At 41.3% G+C, this 20,761-nt stretch overlaps 1 protein-coding gene across 36 annotated transcripts in view; it reads right to left on the minus strand.

Moving 5' to 3' along the window:
• The window catches only part of KCNMA1 (potassium calcium-activated channel subfamily M alpha 1), a 722,982-nt gene that overhangs the window by 149,843 nt on the left and 552,378 nt on the right, over positions 1–20,761 (minus strand). For all 36 annotated transcript variants that reach the window (XM_053909597.1, XM_053909605.1, XM_053909598.1 and 33 more), the window contains one exon: positions 10,356–10,465. In XM_053909597.1, the coding sequence (XP_053765572.1) occupies positions 10,356–10,465 (110 nt within the window). The remainder of the gene's footprint in view (positions 1–10,355; positions 10,466–20,761) is intronic.

Below are 20,761 nucleotides of genomic sequence, written 5' to 3' on the forward strand. Positions count from 1 at the left end.
ACCGAATTGCTCATTCCTACATGTGAGGTCACGGTCTTCATATTGCTTTCAACAGACAGATTTCAAAGGACCACTTCATCTAGGCACATTTGGGCTCTCCCAGTGATTTGCAGGTTTGCTGATTCCTGCCAGCAGACTCTAATGACCTGGGCTTTGTGCTGATTACGCAGTTTGCTGAAACACCAATCCAGGTATCCAACTACAGCTGGAAAAACGCTCTTCTTAATTTATGTCCCATAGAGAACTGCTAACATGCACCCTTTATGGGGCTGTTACTTGTGGAGCTTAAATTGTTTAAAATATCAGATGGCTTATGCAATATTTGTTGAACCAAATTACCAGGGTAGGTAACCACTTTCTAATGTAAATAACAGCTAAGTGCCAAAATCTCAAGGAGAAAGCTGCTCTTAGCACATGTCACGAAGAGGCCGATATGCTGATACCCTATGAGCAGCTGGCCACTCTGTTTTGGGACTCTGTGGTTCATGGGATCATGGACCTTAATTGCTTTAATGACCTGATCCTGTTGGTAGAAGCAAAGAAATAGTCCACAGTAATGGTGAATTATGTCTTCCTAGGTACTACAATATCATTTACCAACTAGGTATAAAAAGAGAGAAGTTTTCCAATGCAGGATAGTCAGTAAAATCTACATGGCCTTGTGCACATTCCTTAACCTAGCAGGGTGGACCAAGGAGATCTCTGAGTCCTCTTTCATGACTTCCAAATCCGTATCTAAGATGACTGATTCTACACTGCTTTACAGAAGCCTCTTTTTAAGAAGCTCTTTGACCCAAACCCAGCCTTTACTCACTGGTCAAAGGGGGAGAGGGGAGGGACAGAGTGATGTCAACAAAGTAATCATATGCAAATAGTGCCACAACCATGGATTATCCGATTCAGGCCCGCCCTTCTCACAGAGATGACAAAGAGGGGCAACTTGCTCAAGGTCAAATGGCCTTTATGAAGAAAGGCCAAAAGTGGAAATTAAATCTCAGTGGTGGCCAGAAGCCCAGCATGGAGCATTAGGCAGTGCAGCATGTTTAAAAATTCAGAATGAGATACTAACAGGTGATTTCATATAAAAACTAGCCTTTCAGCTTTCCTTGATAAATCAATCATAAATAGCCACACTGGAGCCACATTCTGTATGGCTAAAAGGGACGTGAGCTTGATGCCCTTATACCTCTGGATGGGACATGTGCTCTCCACTATGCCAAGGTCCCCTGCACTCCTTACCCTACCTCCTCATTCTTCACTCTTTGTTGCTCACTCCTGCCTCCTACAGACACCTAAGTTTTTAATCTCTGCTCTAACTAGTATCTTCTGCATGTCCGCAAAAAGCACATCTTGAGTAATTTGCAATTTGCACTAGAAACAGAACTACATCCCCCCTATTAAACATCAGGTTTTTTTTTGTTAGATCCTGCCACAGAGAGTTAGCCAATCTAGGGTGGTGGGCTCAAGTCTGCAGCAGAGGTACAGTCTCTGTTGGGGGGTCCTAGAGGTATGAACAGACCAAGGCTAGGAACAGGAGTGCTGGGGTGTGGTAATCACTTGTTTACTCATCTCTCTGCCCTCGAGTTGAGCTTCTTCAGTGCAAGACACATGCTTTGTCTCCCTGGAATTCTGCAAAGTGCAAAGAGTGCAAGGCGCATTTAATAAACGATGATTAAATGCAGGAATGACTGGGGAGCAGAATCTCATGAGGTGCTGGAAGTATACATAAGAGATAAAGTGGTAAACTAGGAAAGTCAAAGCAGGGAAGGCTTGTGAGTTGAGTATCAAATCCTGAAACAAGGTGGCTCTTAACTTGCTCATTAGAAGCAAAGAGACTGGAAAAGAAGGATATAGAAAAAAAGAATAGCAGCCATGTACTCTGGGGATCTCACATTCGCCTTGAATCAATGTGCCAAAATGCAAATACAATTCTAAGATACAGACGGCAATTTATCCTTGGGAATCTCTACAGATCCTCCTATAAGGGGTGTGCTTCTCAGAGCACATCTTCAGACCAGCCAGGATTGATGTCCTGAGATTAAATATTTACTTGTATCATTGATACCATTGTTTTTTGTAAAGCAAAATAAGCTTTGCTCATCCAGTTCTTATAGTCCTTCTTATGGTTTTACTCAGTGTCTCCACATAGATAGGACCGGGGGTGGATGAGAAAGGGGCTTAGGTTGAGGGAGGGTATAAGAAAGAGAAGCGAGACCACCTTTACAATGGATAAACAGGATAAAATCAGCCATAAGTTAGCAGGAATTCAATTCTTGTTTCTAAAATAAAATGTCCCAATATGTCCAATGCAGGAAGTTGCTGCTGGTTGTGAAAATAATTACAGGGGAACAGAAATGACTTTTTTCCAGAAAAAAAAAATGCCACTTGTCACAAAAAGGTCTTAAACCAGCAATCTGCAATAAAACTGTTGTAATAACAAGTTAGATTGCTTTCTTGGTAATTATTAAGTAGAGATCTACCAAATTTGACAATGACATTATATGAGGCCTTTTTTTTTTTAGTGCTAGCATCATCTGTTAAATACAGTAGTTTCAACCCAGATGTTCCTGAACAAAGGCTCTTAAGAATTAGAGTCCAACTGTTTCTACCTACCCAGAGGGACATAAATTGTTCTTGCCATTAAATCAGACTCCTTGACTAGAAAGATTGCTTGCTGATGTGAATTAAGCAGAGAAACCTGTCTCAGAACCTGTACTTTTGAATGTGCCCAAGAAGGGTGTGTGAAGATGTGGTTTGGGGCTGTTGAAGATGAGTCACCTAGGAGTGAGTGGGTGAAGAGAGAAGAGGTAGCTTTCATTGTGCCCTGCAAACCCAGCTTACCCTGAAATACAGGCCCCTCTTCTGCGATCCAGAGGGACCCTGGCAATGTCAGGCTGATGCATGTAATCAGAGTAGATGTGGATGTAAATACTGTGCATTGGGAAACCAGATCTTTAGGATCTAGGGGCTAGAATGAAAAAGATTCAGATTTAGGAGCTTTGATTTAAAATGATAGGCTCTCGAAATGGAAACATCTAGTTAAAGGAAATTTGAAACAGCAGGATTTATAAGACTCAGGACCAAGAAAAAGGAAGTGATTTAAAATGCTCATGGAGATGTTCAGATTTCATTTCCCAATAGCTTTGATAGAGGTGGAGCGGGCTTCAGAACACCCCCACCTCAAACACACACGCATGCGTACGCGCACACACACACACACACACACACACACTCACAATATCTCCACTACCACACCTGAGACACTTGATTTTATTAATAATTACATTCTTTGATATAGACAGCAAGCATTTGCCTAAAATATGAATAAATGCATTTTAGAAAACTGTATTACTATTATTAGTCAGAAACAAAATGTAAACTGTGTGTTTGTTATGTGGACCTAATATCAAGTGAAGCCCCTAACATCTCATTTCCAACGGACTGCCTCCTTGACCCTCCTGAAGAGAATTCTAGATGTGCCACTGTCTCTGTGGCCTTCGATTAAAAGTTTAACAGATTTTAGGGGCACCTGGGTGGCTCAGGCAGTTAAGCATGTGACTCTTGATTTCAGCTCAGGTCATGATCTCATGGTTCATGGATTTAAGCCCCATATTGGGCTCTGCACTGACATTGTGGAGCCTGCTTGGGATTCTCTCTCTCTCTCTCTCTCTCTCTCTCTCTCTCTCTCTCTCTCTCTGTCTCTCTCTCCATCTCTCTATTCCCCTCTCCCCTGCCTCTCTCTCCCTCAAAACTTAAAAAAAAAAGTTTTAACAGTTTTTAGGGTCATTTGTTTATTCACTAACATGTAGAAAGATTACTGGTCATCTCTGGGTCTCTGTAGTAGAAATCATCATAAATATTGTATTCCTATCTGTGTTCATAAATGTTGTCTTAACTACAATACCACCCCTCAAATAATTGGATGAATAGGGCCACTTTGTTCAGGAAAAATATTTTTTAAAGATGAGACTTGAGTCCCTCCACAATTTCTCACAAAATTCTCATTTCTGCAGCCTGGCTAAATGAATCCATCAAATAACAATCAGGCTTGCCAGCTTCTCTCTGCTCCATGTTCAAATTCAGAAATCCTTCCCTAAAATCTACTGATCTGCTAGAACTCAAGTTCAAGTGGCTCTAGTTTTCATTTTACAGGAGACCCAGCTTTCCCCAGGTAGTCTTAAATCTCCCTCAAGCAGCTTCACTGGAAAGATCTGTCCATGCAGAACAACACAGCACGAGAGCATGATTTTCTTCTTGTTTAGGAGCCCTGAATGCAGGTGGACAAGGGGATGGAGAAGCCCCCTCCAACCTCCACACTGTCTTCAGTCATCACAAAAGCATCCATGCTCACATCTAGACCGAGGGCAGAACTCCTGCCCTGTAGCACCGCGAAGATCTGACCAGAGTTCCCCCAAGTTACCCAGGCATTAAATACTCCACATCAAATCTGAATTTTAACTACTCCATCAGCTGCAGGGGGACAGAGAGAGACACACTGTATTTTAAATACATCTTTTGTCCTAATCCCCTCTGAGCTGTAAAACCCAATACAATTAAGCTTTTATATTTTGCAAGCGATGAATGACTGACTAATACCCTCACTGAGAAAGCCAGGACCTGGAACATGGTGTTCTTGCCATAACCCAACCTCAGAACCTGTGGTTTCCTCCTGCTCCTCCTTCCCCACTTCTCTGGTCTCCCCTCTGCCTTCACTTTCTTGTCTGGAGGCAGACAAAAAAAACTCTGTCGCTGTTTCCCCCTGAAAACATCACACGTCAAAAGAAATCTGATTTGTCTCTTTCTCCCATCTAAAAGGGAAATCAGTTTGCTCTTGTTGGAAAATCGGAGAGATGCTATGTGGCTCCCAGCCTCCCAACTGCCTACTGCTTAGAATTCCCTCTTCCCTCTTTATTCCCTCTCTGAATCCAATCTCCTTACAAGACACAGCTCAAGTGTCTTCTCTTCTAGGAAGCCTCTCCTGCCCACCCCCCCAGCCTACAGGGAGTTCTCACCCCCTCTCTCAGCCTCTGTCCTCCAGTGTGCACCCATCAAATACTTCTCCACAGGTGCTTAGTTCTCTCTGAGGATGGGTATTCTTTCTTTCTTTTTTTCCTAATGTTTATTTATTTATTTTGAGAGAGAGCACATGCACACGTGTGAGTGGGGGAGGGGCAGAGAGGGAGGGATACAGAATCCCAAGCAGGCTCCACGCTGTCAGCACAGAGCCTGACTCGGGGCTCAATCTCATGAACCATGAGATCATGACCTCAGCCGAATCAAGAGTCGGATGCTTAACCGTCTGAGCCACCCAGGTGCCCTGGGTATTATTTTTCTTCGCCAGACTTAAAACTCTCTGAAAGCAGCCACTGTAGGGAAACAGAGTTCTTTACTTTTCACTTTTAAGTACTGTCATTAATCCTTTAATTAATCCTTGATTAAATCTAATTGCAGTTTCCTTTAGAGATGGCACCATGCCTGGCACACTGCACACATATCCTAAGTTTATTAAAAATCTAGTCGACTGACTGGCTGGTGACTGACAGACCACTGACTGACCGCAGAACTTTTCTAGAGGGTAAGAGTAAATACAACCTGGAAATGCCACAATGTAATCCCTTTCTTTCTTGGTGCTTATGTTGTACTTGATGGGACAGGACTGGAGGAGGTGGGAAAAGATGAGGTGGGAGAGGGAAAAGAATATCAGCACTATTGAGAGATAAGTAATGTTCCTATTTCAGAGATGAGGATACTGGGGTAAACACCATGCCCAAAGTCAGGCAGCTGGTAACTATCAGAGGAAGGAGGTATGGAGAAATCAAATACCTTGTCCCAAATTACACATCCACCAAGTGGCTGCTCTGAGGGTTTGAGATTCCAGGGTCACACTCTACAATATCAAGCATCATCCTATTATGGGGACCGGTCAAATACAAGACCCTTTAGTGGCAAACATGGCCTCAGACAGCAGCTCCTTGATTCCTGCAGGCTTGGTGCTGGCCCCTCGCACCCTCCATGGTCCCTTGCTGAAGAAGGTGGGGAATGGGAGGGAGAGGGAGCAGGTGGTTTTGTGGTGTTCAGAGCACAATGGATGGCACCTTCTCTTTCAGATCCCAAAGCTCCTTTGCCTTGATCGTACTTTCACACAGACCCAGGGGCAAGCCAGCTATGCAAAATGAAGGGGGGTTGCTTAGGAGTTGCTGGCTCTTAAAAGGAACACCCTAAGGGCATCCTGGGGAAGGTCTAGGACATAGCCACCATGATCTTGCCAACAAAGCCAAGAGGCACCTTTGTGGGTTGCATCCTGAATTGTCCTTATTTCTTCTGTGCATCTTGGCATTGAGCGCTTCTCTGTTCTCTGCAGCCTGAAGTTGCTCTCATGATGTCCAGTGGAAATCTCACCAAGAGCATTAAAGGGCTCAGCACCCCCATGCCTTTTTCCTATACTGATTTGGATAAGGCATGGAGAGAGGGCAGAGCAGTCAGGAGTGTGCCTGGCGTGGCAGAGTGTAGATTCAGCCTGTCTTCCAGGAGATTGAAGAAAATGTGAAGCAGGAATGGTGGCAAGGAAACTCACACAAAAGCCCAAATGTTAACATTAGCTTGTCAAATATGGCCCACCTATAATTCTATGATTTGCCTAAAATCAGAGAGAAACATTCCAGTGACTGAGCCCAAAGTGCGGAGTAAGGGGAGCTTATTCCAGCCTGTGGTGTAGAGGGATGAGGCAGGAGGGGGTAGGGGGAGGCCCCAGGCATCAGACTTTGAATCAGAATCACCTGTCTTTGCTTATAAAAAAAAGTACAGATGTGGGGGACTCCCCCAGATATTAAAATCTGGAGATGGAGCCTAGAAATCTCTCCACTTACTACACTCCCCGGGAGATTCTTAATTAGCCAGCTTTCCTCCAGCAGCTCCTCCAAGCTGCTCTCAATTACACAGGCCCAGCATCAGAACCCTGGCTCTGTCACTTGTGCACTAGGTGGCTTTGGAGGGGCACCAACATCCTCTGAGTCCCAGTGTCCTTGTTCATAAACCAGGAAGTGTGGCATTAATAGAAACCACAGGATTGTTGTGTGGCTAAAATGAGAAGACATAAATGAAATATTTAGAAATGGTACTGTGTTTTGTCTAAGTTAGTGACACACGGAACAAAGGTGCATCTTCTGATGACACACGCAGTGAGGCCACAAGGCCGGTGCCCAGAAGTCTGAGGACATAGCTGGTGTGAGTCTCCCCCGGGCAAGAGGGAACACCTCTCCACTAGAAATTTTTAAAAAGCTTGCCTTGTGGGGGCCTTCCGGCCCTCCTGCCTCTCCTCTTCCCCACTCTGTTCTCTGGGGAAATAACTTCAAATTTCATCCGTGTATCCTGCTCCCTTATCTTTCCACAGAACGTTTCTCCCGGCTTCTGAGAAAACTCCAAGCTCTCCTGGGCGGTGATCCCACCCTGCAAGGGGGCATACTGCCAGCTAGGGGAAGAGCAAATTTATTTCTTTTCATGCTTTAAGACGTTATTGGCTGCATATTGTTTTAATGCAGCACATAATTACAGAAACCGCTCTGAAAATCTGTATATTTTATCTGTGCTTTATTGTCCCCAGAATATTCCCCAATTCTTTTTCTTCTACATGAACCAGCTTAAAATATATTTCAGCGTCCTTTATGTCATCTCGAAATTGAATAGCCAATTCTTACTGTAATGAAAATACTTATGCGCCAGCCCGGTGATATACAACACTACACTCTAATTACGGCTGTGCTTTAATTAACCTGAATTGAAGAGTGTTATCATTAAACTGCTGGTAACTTTGAGTTATGGCTTTTCTTTAATTTAAAGTAGAAAACACAGATAATTAAGCCTCCAGATAATCAAATGCTTGAGGAGAGCTTCAATGTTTTGGGATGTTCCTAAATCTCATTAAATGTCCTTTCTTTATTGATTATTCCTACCTCTGCTGTATCATTGTGTTAAACGAATAATAGCACTAAGTTGAACACATTCTCACTCACATCAGAAGTTTGTGGGGTTTTTTTTTTTTTTTTGTATTCTAGAAGCTGTGCTGAACAAATATTAAATTCTCTGACAACGAGGTGTGTCTGAAAGATTCTCTCCTCCTCAGGACATGATCTAAACATGCAAATCCATCAAAGGAAATATTTACAGCAGCCACTAGTGTCCAGCTCTTGAGCTGGCTCCGAAGGGCAGTGAAGTTTCACACCACCCAGGGAGTTCTTGACAAAGTCACATGGCAGTGGGGCCAGGCCCAGGGTATCAATGCAGATCTGGCCTGGTTTAAGACAACAGAGAGGGGAGGACCTACACTAACTCCTTCTTTACAACAAATTAGAGCCAATTAGCATCTGGTAGAAATGCAAGTGCACATCAGGTTTTCAAGAGAGGCCAAAAATCTGGTTTTTATGTGAAATACCACTATTTTGAAATATTCGCAATTAACTGTTAAGAAATGAAACACTGCACAGGGCACTTAAGGGAGTCAAATTTACCTTGTGGGTATCCCAGTTGCAGCCTCTAGGGGGAGCAATTCTAACCTTGCGGTTTAATGCTCTTAAAACAAACTGACTTGGTATTCCGCAGCAGAGTTAAGAAAAGCAATGGGAATGCAGGCTTCCGAGGAAGCACTCATGATAGATATAAACACTGGTCAAGCCAGGGAAAATCAACAGCCAAGGAGGGCATCTTCACACACACCTCTGCTAATGCCCCCAATGCCATAGGACCCCTCTGGGCATTGGCATCTTCACACACACCTCTGCTAATGCCCCCAATGCCATAGGACCCCTCTGGGCATTGGCAGCTTTGCCGTGTGCTCAGACCACCCCTACATTATATAGGAGGCCTCCATTTTTTTTTTTTTAAACATAGAACCAGCTTCTATTAAAAGTCTTGAATTCTCCTGGGCTTTCTATCCTAGGCAGTCCAAACCCCAAGGTGGAGAAAATCCCCTGGGACAGCCTCAATGTTCCAGGACCTGAAGCCTCTGAATGGTTAACTTCTTTCTGTGGCAGAAAGAGAAATAGCTCTCACAGAAAGGAACACATGGGAGTTACAATAGGGCATCCATTTTCAGAAAATAACTCCTTCCGAATCAATTACCTATTCACTTTTCCAGTCCATTTAGCGTTTAAACTTTCGCTTAGAGACAGGATGGGAAATTTCAGTAAAGAGCCAAACCGTTTTGGATTGTTTAGGGTCTGGGCCCAGGGACAGACACAGTACACCTGCTGTGTTCTGTGACAGGAGTCTCCAGGTAAACACCACCTCCCAGGTGCTCTGTCCCCTCTCTGCTGTGCACAGAACAGAAAGCTAGAAGACAGAAGAGCCCAAGGGTCCTCAGGTCTATCCTTTTTAGACCTCCCTTTCCAGAAGGTGGGTTTCATTTGTAGGTACTCAGCACAAGGGAATAGCTTTTCATCCTCAGCCCAGTGGTTCCAAGATTCCCCTATTTCTGCCCAGTTTTTACCAGCAAGACTGAGGTTATCAAATCTTTTGCTAAAGTGTCAATGGATTAACAAGGCTTAATGTTTCAACATTCCCAGGGAGTTTATGCTTTCATAGGGGACAAAACCCCTGTTTGACTTGCACCCAACATTTGAGATTCCAAGTGGGAAATCTAAGGCATCATCATGATGGAAGTTTCTCAGGGTCCAGGACCCATGTAACTCTTGAATTCATATCCCTTAAATGATCACCTATGCTACTTTGAGGGGCCATGGCCAGCTGGGGCTGCCTCTTGTTCAAATCCATCCTGCTGAGCCAATAGTAAGGAAAAGCTAAGCCTTCTCATTGTCATAACATGGTGGTTGTTCATGTCAGGAGCTAAATTGCTAAGAGCTTCTCAAGGCCTCCTTCCATACATTTGGTTCCACATTTCCTCAGCAGTATTTGAATGCACTTTGAATAAAGGCTTCTCAGATGTCTCTATGATCTGATTTGACTGAAAGATATTAAAATTCCTTTCATCAAGGAGCAGGCAAGATTTGTTTTCATCCTGGTAAAAAGACATGGGTTCCTGCCACCCATCATACTTGTGTCTACACCACAGGAGCCTAATTCAAGACATGCAGGAACACTGTGGTTCATAATTTAATGCAAATGATGGACCTAAGTATAAGGTTCTCAGAGCTGTGGGGAAAAGTAGGGCCAGCAGAAATCCCCAAGGCAGAGACCATGTAATGACCCACCTTCCTGTTCACCACACAAGACAGAGCACACAGGTTACCCTCAGTAATTGTTGAGTACCCCAGCTGTATTGGGCAGGCGTAAGGTGTCTTCCCTGAAAGGGGCACATTAAATACCCCTGAGAGCCAAAGAGCACATGGTTAATGGTCACTTACTCACAAACAGTAGGGAAGGACAGACCCACGAAGGCACTGGAGAGATATTCTGTGTACATTTCATTTGAGACTCCTTCCAAGTAGTATTTCTGCCACGTGTCTTCCTCAATCTAGAGAGAAGAACACAGGAGGTTCAAGATATGACAGCACACTATAAAAGGAAAACCAGAGTTTACCATCTGGCAAATGAATGAATGCCCTAGTTATGTGATGGTGACTGTCTTCAGCAGCCAGGACCACAACCACATCGTCCACGTGAAGCTTTCCATGCTCCTAAGCTCTTAGAATGGAAGTACATCCTCTCTAAAGCACCATTTTTCTAACCTGTATGCTTTTCAAGGGTGTGAAGCATGGGCATTCACCCACAATACTGGTGGGCAAGTAAATCGATACAAATGCTTTGAAGAGCAATTTTGCAAGTGTTATAAAAATTTTTTAAAGGACATGTTCTCTTACACAACCATTCCATTTTAAGTATTCATACCAAAGAAACAAATAGACACATATACAGAGACATATGTATAAGAACATCCTTTCTATTAATAAAAAATTGGAAAAAAACACAAATGGTACATTTTTCAATGGAATACAAAGAAATAATTAAAAATGATGGTGAAAATGTATATCTGTTCATATAGCAATTATGTAAAAATTACCAAATAATGTTAGTAGTCTGACCCTATTAAAATACCCTATAATTATCTGAATGCTTGTAAAGCCATAGAAAAATCTAGAAAACTTTATACTAAAACACTAACCATTTCTTGTAAAGCCATAGAAAAATCTAGAAAACTTTATACCAAAACACTAACACTAACTATCTCTGAGTGGAAGACTAACACTTTTCTCTATAGATTTCTGAGTTGTCTGAAGGCTTTTACAATGAATGTGTGTGTGTGTGTGTGTGTGTGTGTGTGCATATATATACATAAAAAATAAAACAATAACACAATAGAACAATACGTATATTTCTACTTTGGGAAAAAAAAGATTTTTCCAACCACACACTGAGTATTACAAAAAGTAAAATGTTGTTTCAGACAGGCTTTACCCCAGATTTCATTAAAATGTGTCTTTTTTCCTAATTTATCAAGCTCTACTGGTTTTCCCAACAACCCTCTTCATGCTAAGCATTTCTAGAAGGATTTTACATTGGAAGTGATCTTTAAAAATTAAAGAGTGAGTAACAACAAGAATGCTGAGCCCCTATAGGAGGTCAAAGACCTTGGGATTCCCAAGGCAGGCAGACTGAGTAGTCCCTGGGAGTCTGTAGGCTGTGGCCTCCCATGTATACCTCTACATAAGGTGAGGAGATGAGAGGCACCTTCCCAGCCAACAGGAAGTGACTCCTTACAATTTCTTGGGCTGATGCTGAATTAAAAGGCATCTTGCCTATGGCCCATAATCAGTTAGCTAGGGGAAATGCAATGCTAGAAGTTGAAAGAGACTTGGAAACAGTGGGAAATGAACACCTACCATCTACTGGGTGACACCCTGGAATACAAAAAAGGCAGGACTCATTTAGAAATAAATTGAATGCTCCCTGCTTCTATGCTATTTGCCTGCTTTGTGCAAGTCTGGGTGATTAGAGTATGTGGGTTAACCTCATTAGTTTGAGCTGCTTCTAACCTACTCCCACACATTAGACATTAGCTATGCAGTGCTGCTGGGTATGGGCTGTTTATCTACAAATTGGTCTTCCCCAGAGTGGGGTCTTTAAAAAAAAAGCACTCAACCATTTCTACTGCTAAACTGTATGATTTTTAAAAATTAACTGCAATGTGTTTAACTAAGCATAAACTTTTTAATTTCCCTGAATCATAAGATTTCAACTTTTTTTTCAAATAAAAGATATTTTGACTTTATAAGCAAAGGCCATTAATTCTAACTAATTTGAAGAAAGCCTAGTCTGCATTAGTAAATAATTTGAAATATAGAATAGTTGGGGAATTATAGTATCATAATTTGTTTTATTGGTAAATAGGATACTACATGAAGAATTGCCAATGATAAATCCTCATGGTAGAGCTTCATGGGAAAATAGTGTTTTTGAAATGGAAGAATTCAGCCTATTCTTTCAGCAGAGACATTCCCTTTATAATGTGTTATGTTACTAGTTTAATCTGATTTTCAAAGCAATGAAAATAGGAGCCTTTATCTCGATTATTATTGATTGGTGGTGGTATTCCTCAGTTAATATAATTTTAATATGGTCCTTTTAGTTATGGCCAGTATTTTCATACCTCTGTATCCTAATAGAACTATTCTTTTTTTTTAACATTTCCTTTTTTAAAAAAAAATTATTTTTATTTATGTATTTATTTATATTTATTTATTTTTAATGTTTTTAATATTTATTTATTTTTTTGAGAGAGACAGAATACGAGTGGGTTAGGGGCAGAGAGAGAGGGAGACGGTTTCCCAAGCAGGCACCAGGCTCCAAGCTGTCAGCACAGAGCCTGACACGGGGCTCGAACTCATGAGCTGTGAGATCATGACCTGAGCCCAAGTCGGATGCTCAACCGACTAAGCCACCCAGGTGCCCCTATTTATTTATTTTTGAGAGAGAGTGGGGGCAGAGGGAGAAAGAGAGAGAATCCCAAGAAGACTCTGCATTGTCAGTGCAGAGCCCAACATGGGGCTCAAATTCATGAACCCAGAGATCATGACCTAAGCTGAAATCAAAAGTCAGATGATTAGCTGACCCAGCCACCCAACAGCCCTTGCAACTACTCTATAGACCAAATTTTATTGTAAGTTAATCATTAAATATTTTTATTAAGTAGACACAAATTTTTGCAGGATAATAGTATTATTCATGTTTGTTTTGAACATAGCAAATGTTCATTCAATTATTCATTCAGCAAAGACTTACTGAGCATATTCAGTATCTATTCAGGACCTATTCCAGTTGCTGATTAGATCTTATTTAAACGGGTATTTATTTTCCCATTTTTTTTTCTCTTTGCTGGAAGAAGCACCAGATGTCTAGCTAAGATATCTAACCAGATATACCTTTTCCTGATTTTTTCCCATATTTTTCTTTCTGCAGGTTTTGCCTTTGTGGCTGATCAAAAACACTTAAGGGATTCAATGTCAAATAACTGGGAAAAAAAACATACAGAACTTTTCTGGAAAGCAAAATGCCTCTTCTACATCTATCTGTGGATTCTGAGATGGTATCTGCAATGCTAGATAGAGTAGCACTGAAGGGACTGTTTAAACACTGAGAGGTTTCACTTCATTGCTTAAGATTTTTGCTTAAGATTGCCACATCTTTAACACTATTTCTATATAGATAAGCCAACATGTTTTTGAGATTCCTAACAAAGGTGTTCTGGGGCACCAGGGTGGCTCAGTCAGTTGAGTATACGACTCCTGATTTCGGCTCAGGTCATGATCTCATGGTTCGTGAGTTCAAGCCTCGTGTCAAGCTCTGTGCTGACAGTGCAATATCTATAATTGTAAGGGCAGAAGAACCAGTAATTATAATGAATCCTAAGACCTTTTAATCCTTAAGGGCAAGAATGACAAGTTGTGACAGATCAACAATAAGAACAGGCTAATCACATCAGGAGAATCAGGAAATGAGCCCCAACCCAGGACACTGACACCACAGCACACAGCAGGCTCAGACAAGAGAACCTCAATCTTCATCCCAAGGCAAGGGCTCAAACTATCTATCACTTCTTACCAAGGTTTACCTTTCTAAGTCTCAAACCTGGCATCTTTGGCTGAAAAAACAAAACTGAAAGTACATATTCTTTTACCTTTGTCAGCAGTAAAGACATGCATTCTTTTTTTAAATTTTTTTTTTAAATTTTTATTTTTATATTTGAAAGAGAGAGAGACAGAGCACACGCAGGGGAGGGGCAGAGAGAGAGGGAGACACAGAATGTATCTGAAGCAGACTCCAGGCTCTGAACTGTCAGCACAGAGCCCGACATGAGGCTCGAACTCAGGAACTGTGAGATCATGACCTGGACTGAAGTTGGAAGCTTAACCGACTGAGCCACCCAGGTGCCCCAAGAAATGCATTCTTAAGAAAGGAAAAATAAGTGTAATATATGTTGAGTTGAAAACATTTGTGCTTCACCCAAGAGAAGATGGCAGTGAACAAAGAGAGCTAGAAAAGGTGGAGCGAGTTACTGTCATTATGATTTCCCTTTTACAGGGGACTAAACTGAAGCACAGAGAGGTTAAGTAACACACTAATAGTCACAAAGCCAATTGTTGGTGTGAATAAGATTCAGAGTTCATACTCTTAACCACACACCATGTCACCTTTTGCTAGAGATGACAGAGTAAATATATAAGGAGGGAGTGGTGCTAGGATCTTGGGGGCAGGATGGATTTGCTGTATATGAGTACCTAAGAGGGGAAATATCAGAACAGAAGCTCACCAATGACTCAAATTCTTAAACCCTGGAGCCCATGACCTTGTGAGAGGTTGATGAGGAGTAACATTAATTTTGAGTTGTAAACCAATGGAAGGGAAAAGATATTTGCAAATGACACATCAGCTAAAGGGTTAGTATCCAAAATGTATAGAGAACTTACCAAACTCAACACCCAAAAAACAAATAATCCCGTGAAGAAATGGGCAGAGGAAGTGAATAGACACTTTTCCAAAGAAGATATCCAGATGGCCAACAGAAACATGAAAAGATGTTCAATGTCACTCATCATCAGGGAAATACAAATCAAAACCACACTGAGATACCACCTCACACCAGTCAGAGTGGCTAAAATGAACAACTCAGGAAACTATAGATGCTGGCGAGGATGTGGAGAAACGGGAACCCTCCTGCACTGTTGGTGGGAATGCAAACTGGTGCAGCCACTCTGGAAAACAGTACAGAGGTTCCTCAAAACATTACAAATAGAACTACCTTACGACCCAGCAATAGCACTGCTAGGGATTTATCCAAGGGATACAGGAGTGCTGATTCATAGGGGCACATGTACCCCAATGTTTATAGCAGCACTTTCAACAATAACCAAATTATGGAAAGAGCCTAAATGTCCATCAACCAATAAATGGATAAAGAAAATGTGGTTTATATATACACTGGAATACTACTTGGCAATGAGAAAGAATGAAATCATGCCATTTGCAGAAATGTGGATGGAACTAGAAGGTATTATGCTGAGTGAAATAAGTTAGCCAGAGAAGGACAGATATCATGTTTTCATTTATATGTGGAACTTGAGAAACTTAATAGAAGACCATGGGAGAAGGGAAGGGGAAAAAATAGTTACAAACAGAGAGGGAGGGAGGCAAACCATAAGAGACTCTTAAACACAGAGAACAAACTGAGGGTTGATGGGAGGTGGGGCAGAGGGGAAAGTGGGTAATGGGCATTGAGGAGGCCACTTGTTGGGATGAGCACTGGGTGTTGTATGTAAGCAATGAACCACAAGAGTCTACCCCAAAAACCAAGAGCACACTTTACACACTGTATGTTAGCCGAGTTGACAATAAATTATATTTAAAAAAATGAAAAATGAAAATGAAAATGGAAAACAAATATTGAGCTGCACTGAGAGTGTGGGCCTCCTCTCAGAGCATGACGGCATCCTTTCTACTCTACAAAATGGAACCATCTCAGCCTACAACTTCTTTCCTCAAATAGTACATGCTATTCTCCACATTTGTGTTGTGAAGGTATTTTTAACTGTAATGTAATGTACACATTCCCAGCAGAAAAATGAAGGAATGGGACCAAAGTGACTTAAGGAAAGGTGCCAAAATTAATTTGCCAGCCATGCAGCCATCAGTCAAAGGCAAAGCATTTCCTGAGGCAGCAATTTCTCCTTTGGCTGTCACATCAAACTCCAGCTGTTTTAGAAGAGCAAAGATGAGCAGGTGATGTGCTGTGGCTCCTGATTCATCAAATACTCACTCACAGAATCTTCAGTGAGAAAGGGAAATTGAGCCATTGGGCTAGCTCGTCTACACTGCTTGTGGGCTTATTTATGTTTTCTCCATTATCTAATTTTTCAACCAGTCTAGTTCAACCCCCCGAGTAAATGGTTGTACACCAACTCATGGGCAGACAGCTCCACCATCAAAGGGTACCTGCCAACTGGAAACATGAGCCTTGGCTTCGAAGGAAGTAACACCTTCTTGATCCTAGATTCTGCATGTGTTACTAATGGTGGGTCGGTAATGACACCTTTTATTTTTTATGCTTTCTCTGATTAGAGTGAAACTGTGTTTCTCTAATGCTAACAACCCAGTGAATGTGAAAAATCAACCATCCTGGCTGGGGTATGCTACAACCACGGTGATTTCTGTTCCCAGCGAAGAGTCTGAATGACCGTGGTGATTACGGTCAAATAATTTTGCTAACGTCTGTCCCCACCTCTGGAGTCATGTAAATAATTCTGGAGATTATCTAATATGCCAATTCTTATTTAACTGAAAACAAGTACACTATTTTAATCCAAATATATTGATATTATGCACATCAAAAATAATGAACTAAAAGGAAATTATAAAAACCAATGACCATTATGTTAATAGCTGCAATAAGAAGATGGGAGTCATAACACAGACACTAACATTGCCCCAAACTGGTAGTAGGAGACTAGTGTATTAGCAGGTATTCAACGCATTACTATTTTTTTAATCTATCCAAATTTTAAGTTAATATTTTTCTCTAAAGAATGCACAGTTTTAAATCATCAAACTGCTTTGATAAGAATTAACTAGTCACAGGGCACCTGGGTGGTTCAGTCGGTTAAGCGTCCAACTTCGGCTCAGGTCATGATCTCACAGTTTGTGAGTTTGAGCCCTGAGTCGGGCTCTGTGCTGACAGCTCGGAGTCTGAAGCCTGCTTCGGATTCTGTGTCTCCTTCTCTCTCTGCCCCTCCCCCACTTGTGCTCTGCCTCTCTCTCTATCAAAAATAAATAAAATATTTAAAAAAAGAATTAACTAGTCACATCTGAATGAACTTTGTACATATAAATTACACAATACATTGTCATTGTGACAATGACATGAACTGATGACCAAGTGCCTTAGATACCATTAAACATATTAATTCCTACAACAAACAAAAAAAGGAAGAAAAGAAAGAAAAAGAAAGAGAAAGAAAGAACGAAGGAGAAAGAACCCAGAGGAAGTGTCAAGCCCTTAACTATAATAATAAACACAGGATCAGCATTTATGGTCTCTAGGCTGATGAGTGTATGGGTGGTTATTAAAATGTGTGGGGTCATTTATCCCCATTCTTTAACAGCATGCTCTGTCACTGAGAAAAATCTGATTTAATGTTACATCTAATCATTTCTTGCTGGAACGAACAATGTTAAGGACAATTGAGTGTTAAGAAGGCTTTATCATTGGGCTTTTTGGATTCTCTCTCTCCTCATTTCCTCCACACACCAATCTTAACATATTTGTCCCAGTTTTTATCAATGGGCACAGGGCTACCTCTTTCGCCTTCCCTTTCTCGCCTCAACGTTCTTCAGTATAATGACAAATCCTAAGACCAACTCGTGGTATTAAAAAAATAAAGCCTTTGCATCTTGCTAGCTTATGTCCTCACAGGTGCCAGAATAGAGAATGCCTCGCTGCACAGCTTTCTGGGGGTGGGATAAACTGGTGATAAAGTTGAAACCAAAGGAGAGAAGCAGAGGAGATGGGAGCGGGGGGAATGAATGGTGATTTGCACCTTTTCAGAATGTATTTCTTCTCCATGCCAAATTGCACTTCAATGCTGTACTTCTTGGATGTGGACTCAGGTCGGCTGCCCTTCTGAGAGCAGCATTGGATTTCAGGGACTCCATAACGATTTGGCATTCCACAATTATGGCCTATTTCAGATTGCATTCTCCAGAATGTGAGAGCAGGACGAAAGGATTTCAGACTCGTCCAAAGCCTTCAGGACAATGTCAATTAAAACAAATTATTTGGGATTTGATGGAATGCCAGATAACTGGTTGCTTCAGTACTGAACGAATAAATAAACAACTCCGAAGATTAATTCTGGGTGGACTTGAGCCAAATCTCTTAGACCCAGACTAGTGGGCTGCAGACTATCAAATGAGATTTCTTCCATCAGGCATTATGAGGAAAAAAAAATGCCCACATGAGGTGTTCTGAGAGCGACTGACAGACACAGCATGCAAGAGTGTAAGAATATATGGTGTTTCCTCTGCTATATTACCTCCAGCCCAGATTATTCTGAAAACACAAAGGGTGCCAGAGGGGCTAAAGCTAAAAGGGCTTAGTGCAAAGAGTGATATGAGAACTTTTTTTTTAAAGTTTATTTATTTATTTTGAAAGAGAGAGCATGAGCAGGGGAGGGGCAGAGAGATTGAGAGTGAGAGAGAGAGAATCCCATGTAGGCTCTGCACTGGCAGCACAGAGTCCCAAACGGGGCTCCAACTCGCAAAGTGTGAGATCATGACCTAAGCTGAAATCAAAAGTCGGATGCTTAATTGACTGAGCTACCCAGGCGCCCTGATAGGAGAACTTTTTTTAAGGAATTATTATTTAGAAATGATTTAAGAAAGTATTGCTTGTGTGGCCAGAAATTGGTATTTTTCTCAATATGTTAGAAGGCTTCTCTACTCTCTCCCTATTTTTCTCTCCAGTGAAGAAAGGGTATCTTATGCTTAAGAGACGTCAGAACTCATTAAAGGTTGGCCTATTCACTCTCTGTCCAAATAGGACTTTGGCTTTGCAATCTCGCTAATGGTTAGGAACATCCTCATTTGTGCTTCAAATAATAAGGTTCTTAAAATATCATGAAAAGAATTCTAATCTGGGTAGAGCAAGCAGGAAGTAAATGTTCTCAAGCAGATGCCTGCTGAGCAATCCTCATGAGAAAGCAATCCTCATGGGGATTCAGCCCCCCGGCATGCAGGGTTATCCAGGACAGAGCTTCTCAATCCATTTGAGGTAGGGGACCAGATTTTGTTTTGATTTCCAACGTCCACTCTTTTGCAGACTCAAACTTCTGCAAAATCTAACAGAAATGAATTCCAAAAAAAAAAAAAAAGAAAAAGATATGCAAAGTACAGGTCCCAAATTTTTCTTGTTCGATTCAACCATTATAAAATTAATCTATCAAATTGCTCTCAAAGTGCTAAGAACTTGCTCTCATTTTCTGTACTTTGTCCCTCGTGGATGAGTAGCATACAGTTCACAGCACCCATCCATGGACTCACTGACAGATGTGCTGGCCTTCTCTTACAAACCCAACTTCCCACAATTCCCCCCAAGTTTTGGCAAAGTAGGAGTATTCTCAGCTATTTCCCAAAGTAAGCGCATCAGAACTTACTAACAGGTATTATCTCAAATGCACAGAGTGGAGAGAGGGTCACCATGAAAATATAGGTTATTTTGAGGGCAGAAAATTCTATCTGAATCTCCAGTGTAGCCTATGTACCCAGCAGTAGCTCAATAATATTTGGAAGAAGTAGATTTGGGAAGGACTGGAATTCACAAAGCCAAACTGGGCTTTTTTTTTTTTTTTTTTTTTTTTTTTTTTGCAATGGTTAGAGACTTAACATGTTAATAGTAGTTGTAAATCTGCAAACATGGCATTTAGTCACACGATCCTTTATTTCAAGGAGTAGCTCATGGAGATAGATAATGCTAATCTAAAAACTTTCCTTCTTTCTGATTTCCCTACCACTTTGTTTCCCTTGATCCTTCTGTTGGAAATATATATAAATCCCTATTTTCAATTGTCAAATCCAATTCTTCCTATAAAGTTTGCATCATATGCCCCTTCACTGGTGAGGCTTTTCATTTCCCAGGTTGACATGCTCTTCTTTGCCTTATTGGAAATGCTAATCAAGCCCATTTCTAGGGGGCTTGGGAGGGCTAAATGGGGTTATCAGTACAGAATGATTAGAACACTATCTGGCCCACAGTAAGTGCTCAGTGCATGTTAACTATCATTAGCTACCATCATAGCATTCAAGTCTTCTAACATCTGACGAGAGCTACAGCAAAGTAGCATTTGGAACATGAGCCCCTCCTTATGCACTCAACTTTGTATCTTCCAGAACAAGCAACATACTACCTTCTAAGGTGCTTATATAAGAGGTGCTCAATTAATATTTGTTGCATTGAACTAAGCAAGACAAAAACTAGAGAAAGAGACACAATGAAACAAGCAGTTTTCCTAAGTATCTAATCACAAGTCAGCACTGATGACTTCACAGCATTTAGTGTCGGACCATGCAACGAACCAATTCCTGCCTCCAAATGTTGAAAAATTCTATATTAGGTTCTAATAAGGAATGGGTAGAACTGGGTCATTTTTAAACTTCCCAGAAAACTTCATACTAGGAGCAATATTTTTCTGGAAAATTTTGTCATCACAGAACTTCTTTGGCTACTTAACAAGTGGCTTATGGTTTTCTAAATTCCAAATCCAAT

This window comes from Panthera pardus, unplaced genomic scaffold (assembly GCF_024362965.1).
Source record: "Panthera pardus isolate Hobbes unplaced genomic scaffold, ASM2436296v1 HiC_scaffold_22, whole genome shotgun sequence".
Classification (NCBI taxonomy): domain Eukaryota; kingdom Metazoa; phylum Chordata; class Mammalia; order Carnivora; family Felidae; genus Panthera; species Panthera pardus.